Source organism: Perissodus microlepis, chromosome 1, assembly GCF_051167445.1.
Source record: "Perissodus microlepis isolate ML-2025 ecotype Zambia chromosome 1, ASM5116744v1, whole genome shotgun sequence".
NCBI lineage: Eukaryota > Metazoa > Chordata > Actinopteri > Cichliformes > Cichlidae > Perissodus > Perissodus microlepis.
In genome coordinates, this window is record NC_140461.1 from 32,763,604 (window position 1) to 32,786,265 (window position 22,662).

At 40.5% G+C, this 22,662-nt stretch overlaps 1 protein-coding gene across 1 annotated transcript in view; it reads right to left on the reverse strand.

Moving 5' to 3' along the window:
- Window positions 1-22,662, reverse strand: part of prmt3 (protein arginine methyltransferase 3) — a 57,004-nt gene that overhangs the window by 14,828 nt on the left and 19,514 nt on the right. The window contains exons 11-13 of the mRNA XM_084952636.1: window positions 16,394-16,472; window positions 7,632-7,819; window positions 3,400-3,486 (exon numbers count right to left, since the gene is read on the reverse strand). Coding sequence (XP_084808762.1) covers window positions 3,400-3,486; window positions 7,632-7,819; window positions 16,394-16,472 — 354 coding nt within the window. The remainder of the gene's footprint in view (window positions 1-3,399; window positions 3,487-7,631; window positions 7,820-16,393; window positions 16,473-22,662) is intronic.

Genomic DNA, 22,662 nt, shown 5'->3' on the forward strand with positions numbered 1-22,662 from the left:
AGCACGACCACCTCACGAGCAAGATGTTGTGAATTCCTCCCCCCTTCCCCCTATGTTTCTCCTCTCAGCCTCGCCATTCAACTGCAGCCGTGAGGCTCAGGTGGAGCACGAGTCAGCACACCTGCAGGTGGTGTTCCTCATTCGTGATGCTCTACAGTAACAGTTAGAGAAGGTCGAGAGGCAAGCTGTGCAAAACCGACTGTTTGCTCCACTGCTGAGCTTTGCTCTGGAGTGCTTGACAAATGCACGAGTGGAGGGCATGTTAAAATAGCATAGTCACACGGCATGAAGACAAACTCCAGCTTTGTCACTTTAAAGCCTTTACCTTTGGGCGTTGGTCACTGTTAATTTGTTTGTCCCAAAGTGTGGGACACAGTAACAAGTGATAAGAGAAATTCAGTTTGAAATTAAGTATATCTTGGAGGGGCCGCAGCACTCTTGACTTTGGGAATGGCTGCTCTAACAGAAGCCAGTCTTTCCAAGGTCTTTGTTTCCCAAAATTCTCCAAATCAGTGTGAGGGAGCATCCCATAATCAATCACTAATCAGGCCAAAGGCTCTTTTAATTATCTGTTAATTGATTACATCCTGTATTTACTGACTAATTTTATACAGGTCACAGTTTTGTTTAATTAACAGGTTTACCAAATTTAGTAGATTGGTGTTGATTTGGTCAGCAAATGCCCTCTTTAAATACTGAACCGGAAATAGTGCCATTATATGCTGTCAGCGCTGAATGTTACAACCACTATTCATAAATACATACTAGAATTACTACTGTTAGAATCACTATGGCTACTGATTAGTAGCCATAGTGTTAAGGACCTGGTGGATATCAGTTTCCTTTGACCTAACTTGAGGGAGCCCAGAACAAGCTTTATACAACTTTGTCATCACATATAATAATAATAATAATAATAACAGTAGTAATAGTGAACTGTATCGATGTTAGACAATGCTATTTGAAGGGAAAACACATTCTAAGCACATTTCTTTCCTCAATCAAATATAATCTAGCCAGTAAAAGTGCTGCGTGTATTACCCTTCTATAGACAGACATGCAGACTTTTAAGTTTAAACTCAGAACACTTCCTTTGTAACTTCCAGGACATTTGCATAAATCAGTATGCTGATGATGATTTGTAAGTGGAAATAACCTGCCAAGGCAGTTTTTTCTGACAATCAACTGATAGCTTAACTCAAAATGCTGCATAGTGCTGCATTGTTAAGAGTTAGAGTGGATTTCTGAAAATTGTCCTTGAAGTTGAAGAGTACCTGTCCTGTCAGTCCAGAAGGCCACCCCCCCACCCTCCCTTATACACCCAATTCAAATTTGATGGAAAGCAGGTAAGAGATGGATTGCTCACTTTTTTTTCTCTGTAGCGCTACAGTAGCTATGTCAGCAGCACCGAGACAGCAGTGTTAAAATTAATTACAGACAGAAACTTATTCTCTCCTGCTATGCCATCAGCATTTATCTTTTCCACCCTTAGGAGAGGGGGTGAGATATTTTGCTACTCACTCTACAGTTTAGGTAAATGGATCATGATGGTAGCAATGCTTTAGAGGGTTAAGCCAAAAAAAAAAAAAAAGATACAGATGCCAGACCAGTCAGAGTTTTAATGAAAATTTCAGCACATATAGTTTGTATGCAGCAGGTAGATTTCAACGTTTGCATGTAAACAGGGTGCAAAGTGTGTGGAATTCAAGAGGGAGGAAAGGAAAAGGGGACTGGAAAAAAAACAGCAAGAGTGAAAGGATTTGTCTTGTGCGTGAGCGGCGCAGACGCAGGGGTTGTGCTGTTCATTTAATGCAAGGTTAGGCAGGCTGAGCTGATGAATGGACTGTCGACAGGAGAACAAAAGCAGGCGCTCCATCACAGGACAGGAGAAGCAGCTCTCTCTCACCAATCCCTGAGCACTGGTCCAGGAGCAGTCTACCCTTCACACACCCCAATCTTAACTACTACTGAGGAGCTGTGGCCAATACTGACTACAGGTCAGTGTCTTTATGGTAACAACATGCTACTCCCACAGGGCAACAGTCCGTCTGTAAATCCTGAGACAAGCAGGCTGGATACTCAAGGCAGGTATTTACAATTTACACGAGTGACACTTAGAGTACTTGCATTATAAATGCAAAAAACCCAAAACAACCCTACATGAAACAAACATGACTGAACGATAAATTGTACACATCAGACGTACACACACATACAGTATCTGTCCTCCTACATACATCACAGCAACTGAGAATAATAAGACATGTGAAACAACAGGAAGAAAGCAGGACAAAGTATTGCCAAAAAATAACAATAAACTGAAAAACCACTTCCGTAATGTATGATCCTATCATCTGTTACCTCTAACATGACTGGACTTACAATCCAGAAATAGAAACGGGATGTTTTCAATTACAGAGCAGAGAAGACAGGAAAAATGAAAGGATGTTTACAAATCCCATTAAATCCACCAGCCTTACCCAGGGAGCACAAGCCAGATAATAACCACCTATTGATTATCCATTAAACCCATACACCAGTGCGGTAACACTGCAGCACAGCACAAAGCTGCTTCAACACAATAGGCTTTGGTATGGACAAATCACTTCTCTCAGAGCCCACAGTAGTGAGGCTCTTCTTTAGCTGGGTGGTTATTATTGGTGTTGCAGAGAGAAATGTGTCTGTGATGCTGTAGGAAGTTCATGGAATTGGGTGGTATGACTGGAGGGGCTGATGGTGGCTGCCAGAGCCAGTCCAAATAGACTCATAAAGCATTCTTCATGCTTTGGTGCCATGCACTTCAATTTTGTACTGAAGTTTTTGGTCAAGCTGACCTACTCACAGGTTCAACTAGGAGTCAGATAATGCCTCACACAGGACTACAGTTGTTCTCATCATTCCACATGTGCTTTGAGTGCTAAAAATAAATAAGTTAACAGGTTGAGCAAACTTTTGGAAGGACATGCACGAATGTGGTTTGAATATTACCAGTTAACAAGGCTGGATTAGCTTTTAAATCCTTTCTTTTAATATGTGCTTACATGTTTTTAACCCACAAAGTATTTGTGGGTGATGAAGTAATTAATTATGTATGACATGGAAAGCAAAGCAGGCCGTGTACACTGACTATGTTGTATGGCATGCAATACAAAGTCCCATTAGCCTGGTGTCTCCAATTCAAGCTGAAACTCTATTCAACATCCAACTGAGAGACAATACAGAGACATAATATATCAGCACGTGCTGACAGATATCTCTTCTGTTTGTACCACCTTGTTCCTTTCACGCAGTATTTCTGATAAATGGTTGTGGATGTACAATGTTGTTTCAGGGGCTTTTTGTGTAGCATGTGGACAGACTACAAATGAACAAAAGCCAGTACGTATATTTTTGACTTACCGTGCAGTCTGTGGTGTTTGTTATCTTCAAGTGGAAATCTGATGAAAACTCCAGCTCAGACAGACACACTCTGTTACAGTCAATTGTCTGTAGGGAAAAGGCAAAACACACACACAATCAAAAATAAAATACACTGCATTTAAAAAAAGATTAATAATAATAATGACAGTGTGAACTGTGAAGTAATTCAAAGAATAACAGAAAAAGCTTGTTGGTATACTTTGCTTTTGAATTTTACAAAGAGTCTGTGACAGAGTTTGTTTGTTTATAACAGCAGAGTTGGTCAAATCAAAGCTCTTCACCAAGTTTGGGCGAGTAGAGATTTCTTATAATAGTGTGGCTATCTTACAAAATCTCCCCAGTAGTTCTCTATTGTCACTATGTCTGAGAGAACCAGTGCTGACACGTTGGAAATAACATACCTGTACACAGAATTGTTTACTGAGAAAATTAAATGTGCTGAACAGGATGCCTTTGTTAATCTATGTTGTGTTTTAGAAGTCAATGCGAACATGTTAACATCTGTGCTTTGTTCAGGTACTGCCTGGCAAATTGAAAACTGGCATATTTTCCTGCCATCACTGTGGGTTTTTTTGGTACAAAGCTATGATTTCACTCACTATAAATGGTGATTTTTTTTAAATAAATTGCATTTCTGTTAGGAATCTCATGCAAATATATGCTTACAAAAAAGTTGGAAAGTAATTATATTTGGACTAACTCGAGCTGGCCAAAAAAACCAAAAAATGTCTCCCTACTGGAGACAAATAGCTGACTGCAGCCCAGTTAAAGGGCGCTTTAAAGGGTACTATCGCCTACAATTGTCACAAAAGAGGAAATGATTCCTAAATCATATCCTGCACCTGTCTATTATCCTGTCAAGGGTGGGAAAATGACTTTCCTCTACAGCATTCTGACAATCATCTGACATTATTTATATAGCAACTCTAATTAGATACACTCTCCCACTGAGCACCCAGATCAGTTAAATGAATCATGTTACTTTATAACAGTTATGGTGACTAATTAGGGCTGTGACAATTTACTTACTACAGCTTTCAATAGTAACTGGAAGCTGAGAGCCAAAAGCAGAAAATTGAGTACATGCCAAGAACACTTCTCTTTGTTCATTTTGGCGATTGCGAGGACTCAAACATAGAGGACATTTCATTTCATTTCATTTATTTATTTATTTCACACTTTGTACAACAATTCAAACAAACCAACCACACTTTCTATCAAAAAGCACTACAACCATGTGTGAAAAGGACATTGTTTTTACATTCATCACTCAGATACTAGAATTAGATCAGACTAAAAAGTAAAATATAGATTTAAATATAGAGTGATTTTGGATAGAATCTTACTGGTAGTGGAGGAATACAGTTGTGTTGGAGTCAAATTGTTAAATGTTGCCATTATTGTACTTAAATTTGCAAGTCTTGGTTCAAACTGTAGGATCAAAGACGTTCCTTTGTTTCTGACCACCTCCCCAGCCAGTCTGTTGGTGGGGGAGGCTATAGTGTTTTATTATGGGACATCCTATGTGAGGGTTCTGTTTTGTTGTTTAGTAATGCTTGTGTTCTCAGAATAAAAGGCTGCAAGGAAGGCTGTTTATTTGAAGTTGGCTAGGAGACAGGTGAGGAGCGTTTAGCTCCAAGAGCCTGGTTCCAACCAGCCTCCCTTGCTAGCAAGTAAAAACCAGTTAAAGCTGTTCGTCTTGCTTCCTTGCTTCGTTAACAGGAATAAGTTTATAAACCAGCGGGGCCTGTGGAAGCGCAGACCCAACAAGTTGTACTGCTATAGTGGGGAAAATAATTATTTGGTCTTCTGCTGAATTTGTAAGTTTGCTCTCTCAAAAAGAAATGAGAGAGGTAGAATATCTTGGCTGCCACTTGGCAACTTGAAGTTTCAGTTCCTTCTCCAGATTTTCTACAGGACTGAGGTCTGGAGACTGGCTAGGCCACTCCATGGCCTGGATGTGCTTCTTCTTTAATAACTCCTTTGTTGCCTTGGCAGTATGTTTTGGGTCATTGTCACACAGGAAGACCAATCTGCACTGTTTAGGCTGTGGAAAGGAGGTTCTCTTCCAAGACATGGTCCCATCTATTGGCAGTGAAGTAATCCTGTATCCTTAGCAGAAAAACAGCCCCATAACATAATGTTTCCACCTCCATGCTTGACTTTGGGGACAGTGTTCTTTGGGTCGTACATTTCTCTCCCTCTACACTTAGCGGGTCAAGTTCATGCCAAAGAGCTTGATTTTGGTTTCATGTGACCACAGCACTGTCTTACAAGCCTTCTATGACTCATCTAGATATTCACTGACAAACTTGAGACAGGCCTGTACATGTGCCTTCTTGAGCAGGAGGACCTTGCAGACGCTGCAAGATTACAATCCATTACAGTGTAGTGTGTTACTGATGGTGTAGTTGGTGCCTGTGGTCTCGACTGCCTTCAGATCATTAACAAACTTCTCCCGCGTAGTTCTGAGCTGATCCATCACCTTTCTCATGATCATCCTCACGCCATGAGGCAGGGAGACTGAAATTGTTTATATTTCTTCTATTTCCAAAAGGCTGCACCAATATTTGTCTAATCAAGCTTCTTGCTGATAGTCTTGTAGCCCATTCCAGCCTAGTGTAGCTCTACAACCTTGTCCCTGGCCCTTTGACAGCTCTGTGTTCTTGGCAATGGTGGTAGAGATGTTGGCATGGAAGAAACTGTTTCTGTGGACAGTGCTTTAAGCATACGAGTTGAGATCTGTAGTATCTGTAGTTAAGTGATTGATTGTAACCTTTGGGTACACAGCCAATCTGTGGAAGCCAGAATTCTGGCTGGGTAGTAACTTTTATGTAATGTGTTTTTTGATTTGTTTGTTTGTTTTTGTTGTTTGCATTTTTTCTCTCTCTCTCTATTAAAATTAAACTATCATAAAAATTAGAGAGACTGTTAATTTCTTTGTAAATGAGCAAACTTACAAATTTAGCAGGGAATCGAATAATAATTTCCCCTACTGTATGTAGCAAACATGTAGTACCAAGGAGCAAAATGACTTCTTAAGCTATTTATGATCGGAAACAACTGCATAACATAAGGCAGGTTTAAAGTCATATACAAAGGGAGCAAATTAAACATTGCCCAGATTGAACATTGCTATCTCTTCTCACTGAGAGTAAAAAAAAACTTATCTGCTTAGCTGGAATATATAATTCCATGAAAGGGCTCTCAATTTTCCGGAGTAGCAGCCAGCTTTAATGGAATGTTATTGGATCGTATCAAAGGGAGGCAATAGATGAGAGTCCTTGTAATTTGGGCAGAGGGGCTGTCTATTTGTCACTGGAGGGGAGAAACTATCGATTAGAGGTTTCAAATTCCATTACATCAAGTTCTACCCTCATTCATCACATTCTGAGATGGGTGGAGGACACGGTACTTAGCAAACAGGCCAACTGGCAGACAAAAACCCCACATATAAAAGGTATTAGAGAAAAGAGGAAAGAGCATTTCTTCTGAGATATATCCACAAAAGGTGTTCTTAGATATGAGACTCCTTGCGTCTTTATCTGCATATTCTCTGTATACCACTCTCCCACCAGCACAGCTAAAACTACTCTGTCCTCAGGGTGCTGAGAGTAATGAAGTTTCCTTAAGAAGAACTTAAACAAGGATTAGACAGATCAATCACCCAGCTCTACAGCATCACCACACACACACACATGCACATACACACACAAACTATAAGGCCCTATCTCTCTATACGGCTAACTGCAGCTCTCGTTCTCTGTCGATGTTTTAACTGCCTGAGCCCTGAAGACTCTATTTCTCCCATTTGTGTGTACAGGTGTATTGCTGCAGAACATTTTTACTTGTTTGTGTCATCAAACGAAGACAAAATTGAATATCTGATCTCTGCAACACAAATAAGGCAGAACAATAAAAAAGTCAAAGTTGTAAGCTTGATCGAAAATATCTGTGCAAAGTCAGATAAAGAGAAAAAATAGATTTTAACTTAAAGAGACAAAAAGTTTCTAGTAGTTATTTTGGTTGACAAGTCACGTTTAATTATCTACTGTGTGTCCAGCCAAAAACAACCCCAAATAAATACAGAGACAAGCCAACCATTCAGGTTGTATTGTCATTTTATTTGGTAAAGGACATTACTTTTACTTTTAAATATCAGCCTTGCCACTGGATTTGCAAAGGAGCTACACAGAAGGTTGAATGTTTACCTGTATGACTGTAGGTTCAGAGATGAGTGTGTCTGCTTTCAACACTTCCACCACAGCCTCTGGCACCACAGCCTTCTTCATGCATGTCATGTTAAAGCCATACACATCATCCCAGAATGCAATGCGGTCTTGATGCTTCTGTACATCACCCACAGCTGCCAGGCTGATGTTACAAAGGTCTGGGTACACTGTGAGGAAGCGAAACAAACAAATGAACAAAATGAGTAAAACAGCATCACCACTGTTTGATCAGTAAGCAGATCACATCCAGCAGAGAAACTGCCAAATTTGGGCTAAAGTCAAATAGCCAAAAAACAAAACAAAAGACACTTAGGTTATATCTCTTTTCCATAACATGAATATTCCTTCAAATCCTTTCTTGACCTTGTAAAGATTGACAACAGTTGCTCATCCTTCAGCACATGCATACTTTCTCTTCCTGCCCACTTTGAGCTTTTTCATCGATCTGTTAATCTTTACTTTAAATCTTGCCTATATTTCAGCTTTCAGTCTCTGTGACTGATGTAATATTGCTTAAGGATGATGATAAAGGCACGCAACAGAGCAACACTAAAAATGAGGAGACAACTACGTCAAATAGAGTTCAAATAAAATATTCTTTCTCGCTTTTAGTTTTTTAATGTAGCTATTGATCTTTGTTTACTCATCTTACATACTGCTTTACAGAAGGCACAATCTCATCTGAACTATGAATATTGTAATAGTGCAAGTTCTTTATAGGTTCATTCAAAATATACAACATACCACGATGTAATACTTTAAAATAGAAAACACAACAGCAATGTGTGAGGATCTTCCTGTGATGGGTGGTGCATCACTTAGGAAAACTTCATCTCCTTTACTTTGGTAAGGGATGGTGCTGTGTACCCTATGAGGTGGAGCTGAATTGACCACTTGCACTTATAGTTGTGGGTGGAGTCAGCGGAATTGATAACATTTGGTATAAGAGAGCAAACAAATGGAAATTCCCCAGATTGTTATCATGGTTGCCACTTAGATCATTTTGAATATTCCCACAACCAGTTCGTGAGTGGTTGCTCGAATGATGGCATTCACAAAGATAAGATAAGATAAGATAACTCTTTATTGTCATTGCACAGTCATACATAGTACAGTAGTACAATGAAATTGGAAAACTGTCCTACGTCGGCACTACATATAACACAACACGACACGATATGACACATCACAACGCAACAAACAACACAACACAGTATATTAACTTAGTATAAAAAGAAGAATAAGTGTATGTGTATTGCACACTGTTATTATTGCACATTAATTATTATTGCACCTTGTTATAAATATAAATATTATTATTGTTATTGTTTTAAACATTGTTACCTCCCCCCTAAAAAAGTCCAGGGAGGTAGCCAGTCAGGTCAGCTATTTACATTGATCAGGGCTATTGCCCTGTTGTAAAAGCTGTCCTTGAGTCTATTTGTTCGGGACCACAGCAGCCTGAACCTCCTGCCAGACGGCAGCAGCTTAAACACCCGGTGTCCTGGGTGTGTGCAGTCCCATAGGATGCTGCGTGCCCTCTTGAGACAGCGAGTGCTGTACAGGTCCTTCAGGGAGGGAAGAGGATGTCCAATGATTTTTTGGGCCATATTGATGACCCTCTGGAGTGCCTTTCTGTGTGCTGTGGTGCAGCTGGAGAACCACACACCGATGCAATATGTCAGCACACTTTCAATGGAGCAGCGGTAGAAGACGGTCAGCAGCTCCTTCTTCAGGTCCATTTTTCTGAGGATTCTCAGAAAGTGGAGACGCTGTTGGGCCTTCTTTAAGACCGCAGAGGTGTTAGAGCTCCATTGGAGGTCTGTGTCTATGTGCACACCCAGAAACTTGAAACTGGAGACCCTTTCCACGCACTCCCCGTTGATGCTGACAGGCTGCAGCTCGGACTTCCTCCTTCTGAAGTCAACTACCAGTTCTTTTGTCTTGGTGGTATTGAGGTCCAGGTTGTTATCTACACACCAATCTGACAGCCTCTGAACTTCAGCTCTGTACGCAGTCTCATCTCCCCCTGAGATGAGCCCCACCACGGTGGTATCATCTGCAAACTTGATGACTGTGTTGTCTGGGTGGGAACTAACACAGTCATGTGTGTACAGAGTGTACAGTAGGGGACTCAGTACACAGCCTTGTGGAGAGCCAGTGTTGAGGCTGAGGGCTGAGGAAAGATGAGGCCCCACTCTAACTCTCTGTACACAAAGAGCAACACAGTGCTGGATTGAAAACCTCCTTGCAAATACTTTATTTGCAAGCAGATTGCTGTGGTTGCTCAGAGATTTTGTGGAAGATGAAGACTTGTCTGCAATCACTCCTAAACGACTCTTTCACCAGTAGTGAAAGTATGAAAAGTACGATAACAACCAGAAATGGAGACCGTCTACCTTCAAAGTAAAAACTCTAAAAAGGTGTTGGCTACAGTAATACATGCAACTTTTACTTTGAAGGCGGATGTTCTCCATTTCTGGTCTCAATTGCACTACTTCCAAGTTTTACTCCTGCTCGGCTAGTAGTTAACAAGTGTTTGTAGACAAGTCAGCATCTTCCAACTAAAGTTGACTGCGGCACCCTGTCTGCTGATGCTACACCCTGTTTGCAGTCTATTTCAGTCACCTTTTTTGCTCACTATGTGTTTATACACCTCGCTGTATTCAGTTATTAGTTATTATTAATCTCTGGCTCTCTTCCATAGCATGTCTTTGCCCTGTCTTCCTCCCCTCACCCCCAACTGGTTCCAGCAGATGGGCTCCACTCCCTGAGCCTGGTTCTGCTGGACATTTCCTTCTGTTAAAGTGCAGTTTTTCCTTCCCACTGTCGCCTAAGCACTTGCTCATAGGAGTCTGTGGTGGGGCATGATCTGCGGTGCAGCTGCAGGGGAGACGGATGTACCTGAGTGACATTCGCAATCACGCCTCGCCAGCATAAAGAGTCTGTACTGGGTCCCCATGAGGTAAAAAAAACAGGATAAATCGCCCAAAAGCATTTTAAACAGTGATATGCCCCTCCTCAGTTGGTAATGCATTTAAATTGAATTCAACTGTTGCTTTAATTTTCTGAACAATACAAAACACACTCCAGTAAAATAACAGCACCAAACATATGTATCACTGTCCACAGTTTTGAAGGACACTGAATCTGTATCCTGAACACTTGGAAGGCTGCCCAGACAACAATGAGAGAATATTCTGGGATTTTATTTACTCTACACAAAAGATCATTAATCACAAAAAAATCTGCTCCCATAAATGTCTGTTCTCAGTGATGAGACATCCTTAATGTCAGCAAATTTAATAACTCACAAACTATTCAACAAATTTAATCAGAGAACGCCTTAAGATCCTGGGGGTGTGGAGTTTTGCATCAATTTCATGAAGCTCCTTTAATGACTGTATCCATCACATGTGCACAAAACATTGGCCTGATTACCACTTTGTCCTACTTTCATTCTTCACACTTTACTTTAATACTAAATGGCTCAAGACAAAGGGTGTGGACACACATCCAATTCCAAAACCATGGCTAGCCTCCACTCTTCAGAAACGTTTCCCACAAAAATGTAGAATCTAGTAGAAATTCACTCCCCTTTATCAGTTTGAAAGCATAAAAGAAGTCAAGTACTAATGCTTTATCTCCATTAAGTATCAGCGCTCAAACTGCACTCACAGTTCTGTGCACAGAGTTCTCACAAGAAATATCTTGTCAAGAAGTTAGCATTGTGCACTGGATAACTTCTGTCCACCAACATCTAAATATTACTGCTGTCCACCAAGAAACTGCATATGAAGCATGACCATCCAAAAAGACTTAAACTTGTGAGATTTGAGACACTCTCCTGACAGTCCAAGTTTTAATGAGTCAAGTTTCTCTACTGCACAAATTACTTTACAAAAGAAGAGGGAAAAAATAGTTAACTCATTTTCCCCTTCAAGCAGACACAAAGACAAAAAAACACAACAACAAAAAAAAACCCCAACCAACAACTTCCTTCTGTCCATTATCCCTTTCATTACTTTAGGTGCTAATGAAAGTTCCACAGCATCAATAATAGTGTTACTCTGCCTGCACTCTCTCTCGCTCTCTCTCTCTGTCTCATTCAGCAGCAACACTGATAACTATGCTGTGTGATAAAGAATGAGGGAGAAAAAACTAAAATTGGTGTGATCCCAGACTACGACTGATTCATTACTTGTGGAAAAGCAGATTGAGGATTGTTACAGAAACATATGAAATGGTAGCCTTTTGAGGCAATTTAAGATTGTGGTATGACTCCAAAACTTTAACTGACACAAAATAATTACGTTTTTTTAAAAATAATTTTCCAATTTTTTTACAATATCCTGGAAAAAAACTCTTATAAGATGTATTATAATTATATAACACTGTCTATCAAATGAACTATCTGCATCACAAAATGAGCATTAAACATGAGTTAATGTCTTGTCATTGTATTTTCACATCTGAATAAATTTCTTTGGATGACTAATATGCTTGGTGATTAAGTTAGAGCTGAGATGCTTGAAGCCATTGCTGTTCCTACTGTGAAGCAACATTAGTCAACACTGAGGCCTAGGGCCTAAACTAGAGTTTAAAACACTCATGAGGACATAAAACTACTCCTGCTACTAGTAATGCAAGTATCAGCCCCTGTGCTAAAGACATCTATAACAAACAACCAAAAAATAAACAATGTTTAGTACCTAACTAGAGACCACCTTGTGACTCAAGCCATGACGGACATACATTCTTACATCACAACCATCGTCATATTCTGGGGTTTGTTTTGATGTCAACTATATACCCGTAAAGAGTTTTTGGTACAGAATAGCTGTTCCACAGACAGACATATTAATGCCTGCCAAAGTACTCAAAGTCACCTTTGAGGTAATCCCTGCTACAGTAGGCGTGTCCAGCACTAGACTTTGCCAAGGGGACACACACGCACAGACACACAAACGCATGTCCAAGGACACAAACGTCACACTAACATTATCTTCATGTAGCTTATTTCTCCTCTGCAACAAATACAAAGTGATTAGAAAAAATTTGTATGACGAGCAATCACAGGAAAAAGAAACTCTTTGAGTTCTAAGGTTTTATATATCACGACATGATAAAAAATAATCTGGTTCTTAACAGGTCTTAAAATCAGATAAATACGACTTCAGATGGACTGCAAAACATGAATGACATCACGTATTCTTTATTTCACAATTTCTATAGGAATCATTTCTACATGGAGAGGTGCCGCTGATCAAATGCACTTGATTAACTGATCATAGGCAAGTGTGAGCAGCTGTTTGAAAGCAAACTTTTGGTGTTTTTCGGTTTGTGCGTCTGAAGTATTCAACACAATGCCAAGGAGGAAAAATGTAGTGCAATGATCTTAGAGAAGCAAATGGGGCTATAAGGCCATTTACAAACAATTTCAAGTCCATCGTTTTATAGTGAGAAAGATTATTCACAACTGAAAAACATTCAAGATGTGTTCCTTTCTTGCCATGAGTGGACATCCCACCAAATTCTCCCCAAGGTCAAACTGAGCAAATCTTAGAGAAACTTCTCTTCTCTCTGAAAACTACATGGTAGCACAGCTTAGGTTTGCATCTGAACAAACCACAAGATTTCAAGAACAAAGTCCTTTGAACAGACGAGATCGAAGTGACGATGTTTGGCCAAAATGCACAGCGCCACATTTGGGGAAAACCAAACACAGCATATCAACACAAACACCTCATACCACTGTCAAGCATGGTGGTGGAGGGGTGATGGTTTGGGCTTGTTTGCAGCCACAGGAGCTACGCATTTTGCAATCAGTGACTAGACCATGAACTCCACTGTATACCAGTACTAGTGTTAAATGTGAAGCCATCTGTCGGACAGCTGAACATGGATGAAACAGGGTAACCGCAACAATCATGCAATATCCTGTGCTGCTGTTCATCTCAGGATGTATCTCATTTTAGAACCTGTAATGACAATATTTTTTTTATTATGTCCTGATATGCAAAACCCTAGAATGAAGCAGCACTTGGAAATGATGGGAAAAGGACAATATTTTGAGATTTTTTTAACATAAAAACAACATGAAACAAAATCAATTTATCAAGTACTTTATGTAATAAAGAAAAGGGTAAAGAATAAAATATTATAAGCAATGGATTGTTTAATTGTAATATACGTGTAATGTGACAAACCTGGCCTTGTTTTTCCTGTGAAGCATATCATAAACTTTTGCACAGAAGATATTTATAGATTTAAAATGATCACATTTGAATCATTGTTGCTGGCATACGTGTTTGTGTTCAGTCTCACATGACCTTCGACCCACCAGGCTATAAAATGCGTGAATGGATAGTGACAGCTCAGTGATGGGTATCTCATGGCTTCTCATTATTAGCTGAAGCCTGCCTGTGACCCTGTGAGTGTCACTATACCTAATGACTGTGCACACACATTTTCACCAACACATAGGCACGTAAACATTGGACTTGTCACTTCATTTTACTCTGATTACTGAACCGAGTTAGGGCCAGGTGAGGGGAGAGGTGCTGATTGGGCAGAATCTGGACTGATGGTCTGAGAGAAAGACTGAAAAAGAAATGAAGACTGAGAGATGAATGGGCAAAGGAGGGGGTATTGTGGAATAGCTGAAAAAGAAACGTGCCGGGGGGGGGGGCGTCCCCAGATTCATGGCTTTGACATCTGCGTCCTTCTCGACTCACTGCTCGCAGCCCATTTCTCATGCCCCCTCCATGCCTACCCCCCCCACCCACCTCTCTCTCCTTCTCTCACCATCTCCCCCATTGGTCGGCTGTGAATGAGGGAAAGACGGTGTGGGAGGGAGCATGGGACAAAACAGATCCCTTTTCCCTGGACGCTGTGCTGCGCCAGGCAAGCAGGGACACATTTAAGGATGAAGGGGAGGTTAATGTAGTGGGGAGAATGAGAGAGCTGCTGTAACTCTCTTCTAATGTAGCTTAAACACACATACAGCAGCAGTGCTGCAGGGCTGGACTAATAACTCAGCTAAGACGTGCACACACACTGAAAATCTTAAAACAAAGTTGATCAATTTAAGGTGACACAACAACTTTACTATTGCCAAACACTGGTAAATTTGAACAACTTAAGGTGCTGTCTAGCTGTACTTATACAGAATATTTGCTGTGTTTATTTGCACAAATACTGCCTTGGGGATGTTTACCACAGAGGGAAGGCTCCACTCATATTACTGTCACAGGTAACTAACTTCTTTTTAGTGTCTGGCACCCTGCATACCAAATTAGCCATTTATTAGCAATCTTCTGCTGATTTCATTTACAGTTTTCGGGGAAAGAACCGTTAACCCGGCTTCATAAAGGCAGAAAGCCGAGTAAATCATTAGCTCACAATCTTGTCCAGGCTGACCAGACTGTAGTTTATCAAATCAAACATATCTGAGAGAGCCAAAAATGAAAAAGCATGAATTACTTTTGTAACACAAAAATAATTACCATCATTTGTCCCTCCTAGCGTGTTTTATTATTCATTATTATTATATCTAAGCAATGAACTCCTAAAAACTCCTTTAGGAATAGTGAAGCCTCAATGGGAGCAGGGAGGAACATGCTGCTGGAATTACTTTGTCAAAAGTAACATGCAATAACTTGATTAAGCTGTCTGTAGGTAAGTGTAGGAGATAATGAACTATGAGAAGTGCATTTATGGGAAAATAAAAGTCACTTAATCACGCTGCTGTTACATGCAAGTAATCTAAATGAGGGTACCTCAGGTTAACTTTGGATTTTATATCCTGTTGATGACATTACAGACAGACACTCAAGTGCTCCACTGCTTTAAGTCCATGTTGCTGTCAGATGTTTTTCTTGTTTTTGAGTGTTTTCATTTGACATTCTGCAGTTCTGGTGGAGCGATGGTTCAGTAGAGGCAATGAGAGCAGCTTGTGCTATGACCATAAGAGTTGAAAGGCTCATGATGAACCATACGTTATCTTGACCTTTAAGCTTTGCTTCACGTACTTCAAACGTTCACTTGTCTGATTTCTCTCACTAAAAGATCTGTCTCTATACGCATTCTGGCTGTCCCTCTGTGTGTGTACATGTGTGTGCATGTGAGACCTTGCTCTCATTTCCCCAAGAGCCACTAAAGGCACTGTGGTGGAACCGTTCTTTAGCTCCCTCACATTTGGCACATGTCATTAAATTGGGACTTTGGCAGGGATGGGGTGACCTGAGAGAGAGGTCTTTCCATGTGTGTCAAACTGTAGTTTCCATTATAAGGTCCAATCATTTTGACCCAAATATCCTAAAAACACCTAACCAAGTTGCTACTGAGGCAAAAATAGAAAGTTTGGAGGCCAAACTCTGCATCTGACATAAGTAAAAAAAAATAGAAGGAAACCAATCCAAACAATCCCTGTTAATATAATAGCCACTGATGTCTTCCATTAACTGGCTGACACTGATACGTCCACAGTAAAATTAAACTGGCCTGTGAATTCAATTGCATCCCTTTGGTCTCAGTCTGAAACAGGAATTACAAAGTTACACACACACACACACACTCAGTTTTGAGTGATTAACACATTCGCATGCACTCCCATTTCTCTGAAGAACATTTCTCAATGTAATCCTATCATTAGCCTAACAACTGGCTGTGATGTAACCATCCTTTCTGCTGTCTTGATCTTGTAATGATGACTTAACACAACAGAAGATGTGACGTACCCGAGCCCCCGTCAGCCAAGTAGAGGTCTCTGGCATACAGGACAGAGTCCAACATGGATTCAAACAGCAAGAAGTAACCCTAGGAGGAGAGGAAATACACATCACTATCCCAACATCTTAAAGTTAGAGTTAGGGGTTAATAAACAAAAAAAGAGGTTAGAACATGTTTCTCAAAGAGTTCAAGGCAGGGTTATTTTTTTTTAATCTGACATGGCCATGACTGTGAATCAAGGGATATCTGCAACCCAGCATCCATGGATTTGACCTCGGCTTGACCTTGTGTTCTGCTCCAGTAGGTGGCACATTAACCGTGGTATTATTCCATTAATGCTGAAATAGATTTTTGTCCACATCTTGTTGGCTTCGACCTGAGTGGCAGATACTGCTGACAAATGGCCTTTTCCACCTACTGCCAGTCCAACCAAAGGATCAACCAATCAGAAAAGCCTGGCCACTTCGGTATGTTATTTTTCAGCATATGATTTGGGCGGGTTCAAACATGTGGGGAGGTTACATCTCCATCTGGGATGCTGAGGCAGAGACAAATCAGTACATGCACATCCTGTAACTGATGATCCACGACAGTCTTTTCAAAGCTGTCAAAACATTGACTGACTTTCTCAGGAATGAAGACGTCCATGACTGCTTTCAGATCTGTATTTTAAGCTGAACATTTTAAGGCTTACATGCCTGAGTTTGTCTTTTACCAAGTTCAATTGTGCTGTGATTTAACTGATGGGCAGTTTAATATTTCAGAAATGGCTTGCTAGCACTATAGTGAAGAGTCCTCTACAAGTGAGACAGCTGATTAAATCTGTAGTGTGAACTCAATATGATGGAAAAACTTCTGGAAAAAACAGACTGATTTACGTTTAAGAATCCAGTATCTCTATATTACCTTCAGTGGAGAGAAAGAGGGACAAGGAGAGGTGAGGTCCAGGACAGAAGATAAAAAGTGAATGAGCGGTGTGTGTGTGTGTGTGTGTGGGTTGGTAGGCATGTATGATTAAGGACAAAACAGAGGGGAAGAAGACAGAGTGATACTGAGGAAATGCAGTGGCCAGCACAATAGCAACTCACTGAGATAAGAGCCTTATTATTCAAATAAAGACAATCTCTCGCTGGAGGGAGGAGAGGGGGGAAAAGACAAACAGGGAAACAGCTCTGATTTATAACTGGAACTCCAAAATCGTCACCATCTCTGTCATGGGCCGACGCTGATAATGATGACAGCGATGAAACAGATATAACCGTCACATCCTCCACAAGGAGATAAACAGAGAGATTGTTTCCCTTTATCAACACTACACCAGTCTCAAACCAAAGTCAGGCCTGCGGATCGCCTGTTTGCTGACTGTTGTGGTCCAGTCAATGTCCTTAGCTGCAGAGCGAGTCATTTTTAAACCCCTTGCACAGAGCACACTAGTCTTGTAATTTAGAGCCCAATTTCACGGGACACTGGTTCACTTGAAGGAAGGAGGACATAAGAGAGAGATGCCTGAAAGCAGTCACACCTTGTTTTTATCATCAACAATGCTCCAAAATTACTGACCCCCACACCAACACCACTGCCACACCGCCGGCCGCTTTGCATGTCCTTCCAACATCAACTACCACACCTCCCTAACTTATACATCTGCAATGTTAATGACCAAATAATAAAAAATACATGGAGACACTGGTCTATTTCAGTTCACACAGGACAATAAGGCTTCAGTATTTAGGTTTGCCTGACAAGAAAACTTTAAGCAACAAGAAGCCATCGGTGAACATGTGTTAAAAGTTATCCCGGGCTATTAGTAAGACAATAAAATTGTATTATGCAGCATATGATGGGCCTATAACAAGTTAAAAGCCAGTCAGTGAAGATTATTCACTGTAATCTGCACACTAACTTAGCGTTTACCTTCCCAGAGAAGTAACTACATGTCCCTGGTCCACTAAGTAAGGATAATGCCTCAGTTAAGTGACTTTTAATAGGCTGCAGCTTGCTCAAAAAGCTAATGCAATAGCTAGTAATCTTGCAGTAAATGCTGTTTCTCTTGTTTTCACAGCTCTAACAAACACTGTATAGAGTCAACCAACTCTGAAACATTCTCTCTTTCCTAGATTACAGTGGTAACAGTTGGTCAGGATTTAATAGCTCCAAGAGCAACACGATTCACTCTGTTTGTGATGACAGAGCAATGTATCCACACCAAGTACAAATGACGGCATTTTACTTCTTTCTGGAAATGCTTCACTCTAGGTGTAGGTGTAACATATTGTCTGTATAATTTGTAATGACATGACTCCCCTCACCTTACCTCCAACTGGTTGCAGCAGGTGGCTGCTGCTCCCTGAGCCTGGTTCTGTTGGAGGTTTCTTCCTATTAAAAGGGAGTTTTTCCTTCCCACTGTCACCAAGTGCTTGCTCATAGGAGGCCGCCTAATTGTTGGGGGGGGGGAGTCTCTGTAATATTGTAGGGTCTTTGCCTTACAATATAAAGCGTCTTGAGGTGACCGATGACCAAGACTTACAAAATAGACTTAATTTTTTATTCAATAACCAAAAGCGAGTGACTGAGACCATAAACGTAGCAGAAAAGTGTTTACAGTGGTAAAGTCAGAAAGCTGTTTTCTCGTAGACTTCTATAGTACCCAAAATCTTTTTGTAACCACAGCTGATGCCATCTGGTGGCCTTCAGATTGAATACAGGCTTTAGGCACTTCACATTTGGTTAGTTTTGTTTTTTCTTTGTACCTGGAAGCTACATCCATTATTTTACACACACAAACACACACAAATTAATGCTGCATTAAGTCTGCATTAGGTCTGTGTGACTGTGGTTAAAAAATTTAGGCAACTGCATTTCATACTTTTATACTAAACACGCATGTTAATATGTATCATGACTGGAATCTATGCATGTTCTTTCCTATTCAGCTGCTTCCCATTTTCTTTCAGTTACCTCACGGTTTACAAACCAGGCTGGAGACCATCTCTGTACTAAAAACAAATGAAACTGACATGATCTCAAAACAAGTTTTCTTTTACAGCCAAAGTTCTATTATCTTTATTTACAGCACATAAAATGAGTATTGAACACATCTCCAATTTTCTAAGTAAATATATTTTTAAAAGTGCTACAAAAGCCTTTGTTGGCAATGACAGATTTAAAACACCTGGAGAAAGTAGTTGCATGCATTGCTCAGGTGCGATTTCTTCCACAGTCTTCAAATCCTGAAGGTTCTGTTTTCTATTGTTGTGTTTTTTGCCTGTCCCGTTTTGCTCTTTTGCTGTTTATTGCTGTTTTCTATGTATCTGCTGCCCCTTGGTCTTCTTTTACGTTCTTTTAATGTAACCTTTCATTGTTACACTGATGACCTGCAGCTTTATGTTCCTCTAACCATTGGAAATTGTGCTGAAGTCTCTAAACTAGAACCTTGTCTATTAGGGGTGCAACGATATTCGTATCGATATTGAACCGTTCGATACAGTGCTTTCGGTTCGGTACGCATATGTATCGAACAATACAAAATTTGTAATTTATTTCATCAACTTTCCTTCTGACGATGCTGTCTGTGTTGAGCGCTCAGTGAATCTGCGTTCGACTACTCCGCCTAGGCTGCACTGTCGAGCGCAGATCCACTGAGCGCTCAACACAGACAGCAGCGCAGGGCAAGCTAGCGAGACAGAAGTTACTCCCCCACCCTCATTCAGATCTGGCGTTTGGAATTATTTTGGTTTTCATGTGACGTATGACCCTGGAGGTAAGCGCGTCATGGACTAAAGTAAAACAGTATGTTGGATGTGCCACGCAATGCTTAATTACATGGGTGGGAACTAGTGTGTTAGCGCAGTTAGCTCGTTAACGTGTTGGCCGTCTAGCCCCACGCACGGGGCGATCAGGGGTAGCTCGTTAACGGAGATTTGCCGTGTTGTGGCGTTAAGGTCATTTCAACGAGATTAACCTGAAAGCACTAGTGGGAACACAGCGAATATGACTGCACATTTACATCATCTTAGTGCAAAGACAAGTGGAAGCAGACAAAAACAACAAGCATGCATGCTACAAACTTTACCTGAGTCATTTAGACAGCCGTTAGCACATGATTCTCCTTATGGGGACCTGATATGTTTAATATGCTGCTGAGAATATAGCCCAGAAGAAGCGTATAGTATAGCTTTTATTTTGGAAAGAGCCATTTCTCTGTAATAAACTCTCTTTTCCAAAGATGAGTGATTCCTCAATCAGATACAGGGCTCGCAATATCGCTAGCCCGACGTCCTGGGGCTAGCGATTTTTCCAGTCGGAAATGTAGCTGGGTAATTATGTCATTGGCATCGGTGAGCCACTGTCAATATGTGACATATTGAAATCGCGTTTGAATTTGCGCTTGTTTTTTGCTTTCACTTTGCAATCGCGCGAACTGTGTATAGAGAGCGACAGCACTGATTGGTGAGTGATGATAATTTGCGCACCAATTCCTCTGACATCGTTTTATCAATCGTTAGCTTACTACGCAAACATGACAAGTGAAATCTCCCACAGCAAGCTTAAACATGTGAGAGGTTGATCGCGCAGAGAATCGCTGAGCGTTATGTGAGTGCGTGTGTAAAAGCAGCAGGATATATGTTTTAGTTCTGCTGAGCCAAATAAGACAGGTCAGGGTGAAGAAGTGACAGCCAAAGAAAAGCTTACCACAAAACGGAAAAGTTATGACAAATCAGACTATAAGGCAAAAAGAAAGTGCAGCTTTATGGTTTCATTGACAAAATAATTTCTGTGGCTGCGATATGATGAGCTATATAACCAGGGGTGCACATAAGTGGTCCGCAGGTGCGCATTCGCTGTCAAAATAAAAAACACGCACAATGGTTAGGGTTAAATTTAAAAACTGTACTTTTGAGTTAAAATATATATTTATAATTTTAATAAATGACAAATTAAAAAGGCATGAACATTTTTTTTGTATCGAAAAAATATCGAACCATGACACCAAAGTATCGAACCGAACCGAACCGTGAATTTTGTGTATCGTTGCACCCCTATTGTCTATGTGCAATTAGGGGCTGGTTATCGGATAATTTCTTGCTCCTAAATACTGATAAGACAGAGTTGATGGTCATTGGACCACAAAAATTTCAGCACTTGTCCCAAAATTTCATCTTGAAATTTGATGACAATGTCATAAATTGCAGGGACAAGGTAAAAAAAAACTTGGGCGTGTGGTTCGACATGGTGCTCTCCTTCGAGTCTCATGTAAAAGAGATAACAAAGAATGCCTTTTATCATTTGAGGAACAGGAAGTTTTGTCAAGCGACAATGCAGAGGTTCTTGTCCATGCATTTGTGTCTTCACGTATTGATTATTGTAATGCTCTTCTTTCTGGGCTACCAAAGAAAGGTTTTAGAGGTCTACAGATGGTGCAAAATGCAGCTGCTCGCATTTTAACAAGAACTGGGAAATTTGAGCACATTACCCCTGTACTGAGATCTCTTCATTGGCTATCTTGTCAGGTTCCAGCAGATTTTAAGGTCCTGCTGCTCACCTACAAGGCTTTAAATGGATTGGCACCTTCATACCTCTCCGACCTTTTACACCTTTATGTTCCATCCCGTGCTCTACGATCTCAGGACTCTGGCCTTCTAAAGGTTCCTAGAGCCAGAAAAAAGACAGTTGGAGAGCGTGCTTTTTCTTTTCGTGCCCCGTTTCTGTGGAAAAACCCTCCCTCAAGATATTAGGCAGGAATGCTCTGTGGAGGTTTTTAAAACTAAGTTGAAGACACATTTGTTCACCCTATCTTACATGTCTTAATTCTATAACTTCTAGTTTTTAAATTCTTACTGTTTTTAACTTGTATTGTGTTTTTTATTTGCATTGCTATGTATCGCTTTTATTTATTTATGTTTTTAGTTTCAAATAGCTGTACAGCACTTTGTTTGAAAGCGCTTTATAAATAAAGTTATTATTATTATTATTATTATTATTATTATTATTATTCTGGGGGCCCTTCTGTGAACTCTGAGCTTTAGTTATTTCCATAGATCTTCAGTTGGATTCAGGTCTGGTGATTGGCAGGGCCATTCTAGCAGCTTTTTCTTTCTTTGAAACCAACTGAGAGTTTCCTGGGATGTGTGTTTGGGATCAGTGTCTAGCTAAAAAGTCCACCCATCTTTATCATCCTGGTAGATGGCAGCAATTTCTTTTTTTTTTTATCAAGAATGTCTCTGTACACTTTTCCAATTATTCTTTCTTCAATTAAATGAAGCTTGCCAATGCCGTA